General features: G+C 39.7%; 1 protein-coding gene across 3 annotated transcripts; it reads right to left on the reverse strand.

Moving 5' to 3' along the window:
- Positions 1-4,617: 4,617 nt before the first annotated feature.
- LOC112145044 (E3 ubiquitin/ISG15 ligase TRIM25) lies at positions 4,618-7,281 on the reverse strand. 3 transcript variants are annotated; one of them, XM_036214757.1, is made up of 2 exons: positions 5,518-7,281; positions 4,618-5,442 (listed from the first exon to the last, which is right to left on the reverse strand). In XM_036214757.1, exons 1-2 carry the CDS (start codon positions 6,905-6,907, stop codon positions 5,150-5,152), a joined length of 1,683 nt encoding a protein of 560 aa, XP_036070650.1. In that variant the 5' UTR covers positions 6,908-7,281; the 3' UTR covers positions 4,618-5,149. The 3 variants fall into 3 exon arrangements, with proteins under 3 accessions (XP_036070650.1, XP_024125814.1, XP_036070648.1); XM_024270046.2 differs by having other exon boundaries at positions 4,618-5,376; positions 5,467-7,281; XM_036214755.1 differs by having other exon boundaries at positions 4,618-5,342; positions 5,436-7,281.
- Positions 7,282-10,648: the final 3,367 nt, after the last annotated feature.

The following is a 10,648-nucleotide window of genomic DNA, read 5'->3' on the forward strand; positions in this document are numbered from 1 at the left end:
AAAGGCTCTATATCTTAGTGGAGCAGCCAATGAAAATGTTTAATAACTTGAGAATAAACAGAATATGTACTCATATTCAGACGAAACACAAGGCAGTGAGCAAAAACCTATTTCAAATCCTTTTCCCTTGTTGCTCTGGCTTGTAGTCTTTTTTTTTAATTCAAGTTTTATTGACAAAACATATTGACAACGAACATTTTGAGATACAGAAGTTGTTGCTTTGCTTCATCATTTTTTTTTTTTTAAATAAGAACAACAAAAACTTGGGTGTGCGTAGAAGGGTAGCCAAGTTACTGAAATATATATTAACATATTTTTTATATTCCAGTGTGCAAAAATAAGGACTTTTTTTTCTTCCATCTTCTTTACAAAATAAAAGCATCAACATGTTTTACATATTCTGTCCACTAGTCCAGATCCTGTAAAACGTATCCATATGCAGTTTAACCGAAAAAGACAGTTTTTCCATTTTGTAGATTTCTTGCACAGAATGTATCCAGTCCTTGGTTGTTGGTGGGTCAGGGTTAAGCCATCTCCTTGTTAAAGCTTTTTTACTTGCTGCCAGTAGCATGTAGAAGAGTTTCTTATCCTTTAAGTTCAGTGTATCATTTATGTTGCCCAAGAACACAGTTTCAAAGTCCAGAGGAAAAGTAAGAGCAAAGACGTTTTGTAAATGTTCGTGTATGTTCGACCAGAAGGGTGTAATAATCCGACAGTCCCAAAAAATGTGAAAATGATCGGCCTTCCCCTCCCCACATCTCCAACTGGACTCCCCAGTGCCACAGTATTTCTTCTGAACAGGAGTGGTAAAAATGTGATGTTACACTTCCAGCAAAACTCACGCCAAATGTTAGATCCAGTTGTAGCCCACAGTATCTCACATACACGTTCCCAACTTTACTCAGTGATAGTCAAATTGCGCTCTTTTTCCCACCTTGCTTTGATATAGAAGGTGTTATATTTCTTACACCTCAGAATGCTGTCGTATAACAGTGATATGATTTTTGCATGTGCTTCAGATCTGGTGATTAGCGCTAAAAAAGTTCCCACAAATCCCAGGTCGTTTAAATTCACTTTCAGATCNCACGCCAAATGTTAGATCCAGTTGTAGCCCACGGTATCTCACATATACGTTCCCAACTTTCCTCAGTGATAGTCAAATTGCCCTTTTTTTCCTACCTTGCTTTGATATAGAAAGTGTTGTCCTTTTTACACCTCAGAATGCTGTTGTATAACCGTGATATGATTTTTGCATGTGCTTCAAATTTGGTGATTAGCGATAAAAACGTTCCCACAAATCCCAGGTCGTTTAAATTCACTTTCAGATCTCTGTTGTAATAATGTCTGACTTGAAGGTATCTGTAAAAATCAGCTGACACAAGTCCATGTTTCCTCTGCAAAGTCTCAAAAGATTCAAATTCCCCTTTGTGGATAAAAGAATGGTAGTCATACAACCCTTTCTGAATCCAGCTCTTAAACCGGTCGTCATCTGGGTCGTATGCACACCATCTCGAAAGTTTTGCAGCATCTTGTGAATCACAAATCTTAACTGTTTCATTCCATGCGTTTATCATCACATGAACAATGGGATCGTCTGATAAGTGAATCTTATTCTGCAGTTTGATGTCTGCTAGCAGGGCTCTAACTGGGATCCCCTTAACCGTTGTCCCCTCCACATCTTTCCATCCTGCAGCATAGTCAGCTCTACATAGACATATCAGTGGTGGTATCTGTGCAGCATAATAATACTCCTGCAAACATGGAAGGCAGCGACCCCCCCTTTCTTTCTTCAATTGTAAGGTTTTGTACTGGACTCTGGATTTTTCCCACTCCAAATGTATTTCGACAACATTCTATCTAATTTTTGCTTATCAACCTGTCTCATTATGTACAAAACCCTCCTGATATTATCCTGAGTCTGTCTCTGCTTGATGAAGCCCGTTTGATCTTTGTGTATTAATTTGGGTAAAATTGTTTCTAATCTTTTAGATAGTATACTGGTGAACAACTTATAATCTATATTCAAAACACTAATTGGCCTGTAGTTTCCACATTGTAATTTATCCTTGTTTTCTTTTGGAATAATGGAAATTATTGCTTCACTCCATGAGGGAGGTATTAGCTTTCTTTCCATCACCCAGTTAAATGTTTTCTGTAAAGTTGGAATCAATAAATCTTTCATTATCTTATACCACTCTGGACCATAACCATCTGCACCTGCCATCTTTCCTCCTTTTAATCTGTTAATAGCTGCAAGAATTTCCTCTTTAGTTATAGTTGATATTAGATGTTCATTTTGTTCCTCTGACACTGTTGGTAATCTAAGTTCGGACAGGAAAGTGTTTACATTGAGGTCATCATCTAAATATGGTTGTGAATATATTTTTTTATAATAATTTAAAAAACAATGTTTAATTTTTCTTGTTCAGTTTCGATTTTGCCATTTAGAGGGTTTTTAATTTTATGTATAGTTCTCTCAGCCTGTNACATTGAGGTCATCATCTAAATATGGTTGTGAATATAATTTTTTACAATAATTTAAAAAAAAATGTTTGATTTTTTCTTGTTCAGTTTCGATTTTTCCATTCAGAGGGTTTTTAATTTTATGTATAGTTCTCTCAGCCTGTTGTTTCCTGAGCTTATATAACAGAAGTTTTAGAGATTTTCAAGTACACACATTTTCATTGGCTCCCTGCACACCCTTGTAAACAATGAACATTGAACATAGAAACAAAAACTCCAGAAAAAATCAAAATCAAACTGAAATAATCGTGACTCCCAAGGTAGGGGTCCCTGAAGTGGACCCTGCTTCACCCCCAAGGGCAGCTTCTCCATCAGTTAGTGGGGGAGGCCCTTAACGGCTAAGGCCTCGTTGAGATGAACTCCATCCAGAAACTGTACTTATTTACTCTTTACACACCATTAAACTGTCAGAATAGTTTTTTTTACTTTACAGAGGATTAAATGAGTGAAACTTAGTTTCCAGAAGGCGTTGGTGAGGTCCTCTGGAAGGCTCTGAGCTTATCCTTGTACCCGGCTCCTCTCCTGCTGCTCGCCGCCGCACCGCTCCCTGCTCCTCCGACTCTGGTCCAGGTCATCTGCTTCAGCTGCTCCAGCGCTGTTTCAGCTGATTTAACGACCTTCACTGAATAGCCTCTGCTGGACATGTCGGCCGTTGCTTCTGCCGCCGTGCTGTAGATTTTGGTTTCTTCAGTAAATTTCACCTTCAGCCTGGCTGGGAAGAGGGTCTGGAAGGGGATCTGCTGTTCTTTCAGGACCCTCCGCACCTCCGCATACTCTCTTCTTTTCTTCAGGATGAGAGGAGGGTAATCATGGTCCAGGTTTACTTGACTGCCCTTCCATTTGAAACCCCTCTTCTGCCATGCTTTGCGGAGCACCAGTTCTTTGGTCTTAAAGCTGAGGAATTTCACCACGATAGAGCGCGGAGGCACATCGTCCGGCGGCAGGGGGCCCAGCGAGCGGTGCGCCCGCTCGATGTGAAAGTCGAGCTCCTCCCGGGGAAGCTCCAGGCCGCCACGCAGCAGCTCCTCCACAAACTCGCTCATTGTCGGGGAGTCTCGCTCCGCAGCCTCAGGGACCCCATAGATGCGAACGTTCTCCCTCCTCGATCGGCTCTCCAGGTCAATTAGTTTGTCCTCCAACCGCATCTGCAGCTTTATTACTTCCGTCATGGCGTCCTCCATGTTCTGGGTCCTTTCCTCAGTCTTCTCGATCCGCGCTTCTGCCTCTTCAATTCTCGCGCTCATCTTCGACATTTCTTCTTTAATTTCACCCAAGCGAACGTTGTTTTCTTGGCGGACGTCCTTTATTTCTTTAAGTACAACGTCGAGTTTGGCCATGATGTCTCACCTCGCGGCAGTAAGTTCGCTAGCGCGTGCAGCTTCGTGGCTAGCGGAGTTAGCAGGGAAGCTAGCGTTGTATCTCCGGGAAGAAGTGCTCACTCTTCGATTTCTAGTTGTCACAGTTTAAGTGTATTTCAGTTACCCCTTTAGTTAAAAATTTCGATGTAGTGATTTTCGTAGTTTTAGAGGGGGAAAAAGAATCTAATTTCGTTGGTTTCTCTGGGAGCTCGCTCACAGCGTGGCCATCTCGGTGACGTTACAGCGGAAGTCCTGAAAAGACTACACTTTCATTTATTATTGTTTTGTTTTTGCAATAGAATAATTATGAATGAAACATTTTTAATAAAGTGAAGACCTGTTTTGATAAGAAACATACAACTTTTCTGTTAGAGAAATGTTTGGCTGATAGAGTTTGGATGTTTTTACTAGTCATAACTTAAAAAAATAAATATATATCTTTCCGCTTTGAAAGAGAGAGCCGCTGATTCCAGTGAAAACCAGACCTTTGGTGTTTGAAGCTTTTGAATCATGGAAGTAGAAAACCTTTTGGATCAAATCTTGAGGAAAACATCTCATTTGACTTTAAGGGAGCTGTTTTACTGCAGAAAGTCAAAAGGACTCAGAGTGACTGACAAAAATGTTTCTTCTCTAAATATGAACTCTGGAGTTCCAGGAAAACTGCCTCAGTTCTTCCCTCAGATTATTCCCTCTTTTCTTCATCACATTTCACACAAACTCTGGAATGAAGACAAGAGAATTGGGATGTTTTTATTGTCAAATGATCAGAAACAACTTTTCTCTGAAGAACAAAGAAATGAAGACACAAATCTTCAATCAGAAGTTGTCAAATGGAGCAAAAAGTCAGAAAACAAAGTTGTAAATGTTCTTTCTACAAGCACAGGTGAATCTGGAGATTCTTGTTTCTGTGTAGAACAAACACAGAGAAAGTCTTTGATTGTGACCTCACTGATTCCATTTGTGTTGCAGCTTCCTTCAGGTCACATGACAACAACACAAAAACATGAACACAACATCTGTGGGATATTTCAACTCAAACAGTCAAATCTCAAAGTTCAAAGAAACAACAAGAAAACAGATTTTACTCCAAAAAGTTTGAGATTCATCTTCAAAAATGTCTCAAATCCACATTCTAGAGATTTTTCATTTCTCTCTTTATTTCTGACTACAAACACGACTCCAGAGAATATTAACAGTTAAAATGTTTAGTTCAAAGTGATGGAAATCAGAGAAATCACTAAAAACAAACATTTCACTTCTTTCAGGAACTATTTGAGTTTACAGAACTCTGCTGAGGCTCCAAAATAACCCAACTCCACTCCAGCATGGAGGTTCTGAGTGAATGTGGTCTGGACTCTGTGGAGGAGAGTCATGCTTTCACAGACGCTGTAGAAGGACAGAACACCTGCTCTGTGATCCAGGTACACTCCTACTCTGGAGGAACCAGGAGCTGAGATGGAGGTTTGTATGTTGTTGTGGCAAAATGAGAAACTGTCTGGATAACAATATAATGCCCAAGATTTGTCATTATAACCAAAAAAACTTTCTCTTCCNGTTTTTACTCTGTTGTGGAAAAATGAGAAACTGTCTGGAGAACAATATAATGCCCAAGATTTGTCGTTAAAACCAAATACACTTTCTATTCCAGATCTACTGATGTTCTTGTATGAGACTGCTACACAAACAAGTCTTCCTCTCCTCTCCACCTCCCAGTAACAACGTCCAGTCAGACTCTCTCTACTCAGAACCTGAAAATAATAAGTAAATCTGTCTGGATGATCAGAATAAGACTGAGGTTTTTCCATCAATGTCACCTTTCTGTTCTCCTCTGACAGTAACAGATGTTTCTGTGCTGTGTTTGGATCTAGTGAGATTTGACATGAATATCTGAAGAAGTCAGCTCTGCTCTTTGGTTCTGGTTCTGACAGTAAAACATCCACATGAGTGAGTGTCAGTGAGATGTTTGTCCATTCCTCTCTCAGAATGTCCTGCAGTTTGTCTCTGAGCTCTGACACAGCTGCTGTCACATCCTCAAAGTATCTGAGAGGACGGACATTGATGCTGGATGAGTGTGTGGACTCACTGAGTGGTGGCAGTGAGACGTAGTTGAGCAGAAACTGGCTGTGATCCTCTGTGAGTGAGAGCTGCTTCAGCTCAGCGTCTCTCCTCTTCAGCTCAGTGATCTCCTGCTCCAGCTCCTCCTGAAGATCTTTGACTCCACTCACTTCAGTTTGCTGCTGGGATCTGATCTGCTGCTTCACATCACAGCTTGTCTTCTGGATGAGATGGATCATCTGAGTGAAGATCTTCTCACTGTCCTTCACTGTTTGATCAGCAGAGTGATTGATGGCCTCCAGCTGCTGTTGAAGCAGCTTCACCTCCTTCTCTCTGTCCTGGATTCTCTGCTGGATTTGTTGTTGACTCTCCTCCAGATCTCTCTGCCTCTCAGTCCTTTCTGCTGCAGCTGAGACTGTGTCATGTCCTCTATGTTCATCCACAGAGCAGAGATAACAGATACACTTCTGATCAGTGCGACAGAACATCTTCATCACCTCATCATGAATGGAGCAGATGTTCTCCTGCAGGTTCTTGGAGGGTTCCACCAGCTTGTGTTTCTTGAATGCAGCTTCATCCAAATGAGGCTGAAGGTGTTTCTCACAGTAAGAGGCCAGACAGATCAAACAGGACTTGATGGCTTTGAGTTTTCTTCCAGAACAAACATCACAGGACACATCTTCAGGTCCAGCATAGCAGTGATCAGCAGCAGGAGCAGCTTGGAGTCCAGTCTTCTTCAGCTGCTCCACTAAAGCAGCAAACATGAAGCTTTTCACCAGAACAGGCCTCGGTGTGAAGGTCTCCCTACACTGAGGACAGCTGTGGATTTTCTCCTCTTCATCCCAGAATCCTTCAATACACTTCATGCAGTAGCTGTGTCCACAGGGAATAGTCACCGGATCCTTCAGCAGATCCAGACAGATGGAACAGCTGAAGGTTTCTTGATCCAGATCCACTCCTTTCTGCGCCATTTCTCCTCTCTGACACAAAGACTGAGTGAGTTTCACTTCCTCAGAAAGCAGCCTGACTCTGATCCTCCAATCAGATGGTTTCACAGTGAACTCAGCCAATCAGCTTCTCTCTTCTCTTCCTGTTTATTACGTCCATCATGACAGAGGAGGAGCTGCAGATCAGGAACCTCAGAGAGGAAGGCTTTTGACGTTTTTGAACAGGAAAGAAAAAAATACATCAAATGAATTCTCCTTTGACAGATCCAGACAGATGGAACAGCTGAAAGTTTCTTGATCCAGATCATTGGTTGTTCTTTTGCTTCAGAGTTCCAGTTAAAGAGGCTGCAGTTCTTTCTGCAGTGAAGGTTTCCTCACAGCTTGTTTCCCTTCAAGACTTTGAACTCTCAAATGTTTCATCATCAGGAGGAGGGATTTCATGATCAGATTCCAGGACAATCTGTGACTTTATAGAAGACTTTTCTGCATCTCATGATAATTGACAAATGTTGTGTTTTAGCAGCAACAGTTAAAAGTTATTTGTAATAAATTCATGTAATACTCTGGATCTATGAAGTGACATTTATGACACTAAAATGAGAAGAAAGACAAAAATCCTATTGCCATATGAAGGAAGTGCTATCTTTATAGACTTTTTTTGTTGGAACATGAAAAAAATTAAGTTTTGCAGCTCGGAGGTTTGGGAGCCCTGATTCAATGGGAACAGCCAAAACATCCATGTTTGACGCAGAGGTCAAAAATTTGAAGCTATGTATCTTAGTAACTGGACTCTGGACAGGTTAAACAATATAGAGAAACAACTACGACACATTCTGTTGGCTGCAAGTAAAAAAGCTGTTATAAAAAAATGAAACAAATAGGAACCACCAACAATAGAGGAGTGGATTGCTATTATTCACCAGCAGCAGTTTTAGTTATGAGCTCATTGGCTACCCAAAAATGCATCCCATGATCCCCCAGAAGGTAATGGTGATGTGCCTTTTTTTTCTGCTGCAGAACGTTGTCTGTTTATGTCTCCGCCTGCATCGACCTGCTCTGATCAAACTTAGGGAGAGCAGTTTGACTACTGTGCAGTTTGCCCTCGCTAATATCACGCTGTACTAGTGATGCAACAATATTCAATATAAAACTGAACCGTTTGATACGCGATTCACTGTTCAGTAGAACTTTTTTTTTTTTTTTTTAATTAACAGACAACATAATACAATAACAAAGTGATTGTCTGAGGAGGGATTTAAATGTGTACAAATTGTAGAAAAGAAAAAAAAATCATAAACATCATTAAACAACATCAAACAAAAATTTGCATATTTATTTAATGTAAATGCTTGTTTCCTGTATCTACTCCGTCAGTATATTCTTTGTTGTTTGATAATAAATTATTCAATTTCCAGTAGTCTACATTGCATTCAGGTACATTATTTCCCATTTTATTTTAATGGACTTAATTTTGTGGTCAGAAAAAACATTGGGTATCATTTTAATAGAATCAACTGTATTTTCTCTGTCACTAGATATTAGTCAAAAATCAATCCAGGATCATTGAGATCTGTCCTTATTGCTCCAAGGATATATTTGCCTGTCAGGGTGTTTATGTCTCCATATGCCAATTAAGTCAAGTCTATTACATATGTTCTTCTTTTCTGGGAGGAAATCTATCCAGATGTCCATTCATTACTACATTCAAATCTACACCCCATAATATTTTAATGTTGGGATATTTTTGTAAGAGTATTTTCATTTTTTCTTCCAGCGTTGAAAAAATCGTGTTTGATTATTGGAGCCATATGTATTTATTAGAATAAAATTAAAGTGGTCAAAATTCTCCACAAGTATGATCCATCTCCCATTTTTGTCAATGAAATGCTCAAGAATGCGACCTTTAAATTTGCCCTGTAAAATAATTACCCCTGCTGACCTGTTGCTACCAAAAGAAAATCTTACACTTTTACCCCACTGACTTCTCCAAGAGATGATGATCCAGTAGGTAGACATTCTTCTTAGATCTCTGCTGACCTGGACAGGAACCTGATTATTATGGGTCGAGGAGGTTGATTGGTTCCATTCCCTTTGGGCTTTCCAACTCTGTTTACAATATTGTTTTCTGAAACCACCTCTGGAGAATCTTTGGTTGGTAACATCTCTTTAACAATTTCTTGGACCCTTGATTTGACATCCTCTGAATCTTTTTCAGAGACAGCAGACAGGCGTAGGTTCACTCTTCTGCTGTAGTGGTCTGCATCATTCACTTTGGTTTCCATCTCTCCAACCTTCTCCTCCAGCTCTTTACATTGCTTTTTCAGGCTCTCATTTAGCTTTTTTAAGTCCATCACTTCCTGATAGCAAAAATCAAGCGACTTCTTCAAGATGACAGTGTTGTAATGCACAGCTTTATCGGGTTTGTCTGCTCTCTGGTTCATTTTTTCAGTCACTGCTGTAATAATGGTGGATTGTAGCTCAGACAAAGTGGGCTCAGTAGCAGAGGTTTTATCAGGATTATTCTGCTTTTCTTCTCCTCTCACCTTCTTGAGGGCTGTTTCACAGCTGTATTTGGTGTTGATGAGCATTCTTCATCACCCTTCATTTGACATGCATAGGAGTGGGTTTCTTGGATGTGTCGCTTCTTCTTCCTTCTACTTCCATGTTGTCCAATCAACTTCTAAGTGAGCCGTGGTGTTCCCTTGAATTTTTCATCCTACTTATTTTAGGATAAACAAACTAGTTTAAATAATCTTCACTTCTTACCAAATTGGTCTAAATCACTTTAGAATACCTGACTAAGAATGATCTAGAACAGCAGTTTACTTTAGCTTTTGATGCTTTTTCTAACTTTTTGTCATTTTTTTGTGTAAATTTTTATATTTTTCTTCAATAGCTTTTAGGTTTTTTGACCAAATTGGTTCAAATAACTTAAGAATAGTAAAACTGACTAAGAATGATCTAGAATAGTAGAAATGTCTACAAACTATCTAGAACAGCTATTGAAGAAAAACCCTATTAAAACGTCTAAAAATCTAAAAGCTTTTGAAAAAAAAATAGAAAAAGCATCAAAAGGTAAACTAAACTGCTAGTCTAGAGAACTCTTAGTGAGTCCTGGTATTCTAAATTAATTTGGACCGATTTGGTCTAAAAATCTAAAAGTTATTGAAACAGCTTAAATACACTTCAGTGTTCTGTCTGAGCCGCTGATTCCAGTGAAAACCAGACCTTTGGTGTTTGNGGCTGAAGAGGTTCCACATGGCAAAAGTGGTCCTTAAGGAGAATCAATACTTGCTCAGTAAGCTTACTGTAGTAATGTGTATCATAACATCAACCATTATGTAAATCATTAGATCATGATCATATTGTGTATGGTACTCCTCAGACCTGCCCAAGCATATGCTCCTCCTAGATGTAAGGACCTGGTGGAACTCTCTATATTTGATGATGGAAAGATTCTGTAAGCAGTTTATTCCATCCAGGCTGCAGCCATCGACCCACGAATCAGAAAGTCCATGGAAAAGGAAAGGCAAGTAGTATTAAAAATATAATTATGGTGATTTTTTTTTTAAACAAAAGAATCGTGTTTTATTTTGCAACATATCCTTTGCATTTGTCTTTTGTTTAAATTCTAGTCTGGCTAAATAGGCAACGATGACCCAAAGAAAGCAGAGGGCTGCTCATGCGGAAGCACTGCTGTTCCACAGTGGCAGTCTCTAGTGAAACATGTCCAACCTGTGGTGAGATTCTGCAAAAAACACTACA

The sequence above is a fragment of the Oryzias melastigma genome, linkage group LG2, assembly GCF_002922805.2.
Source record: "Oryzias melastigma strain HK-1 linkage group LG2, ASM292280v2, whole genome shotgun sequence".
Lineage (NCBI taxonomy): Eukaryota > Metazoa > Chordata > Actinopteri > Beloniformes > Adrianichthyidae > Oryzias > Oryzias melastigma.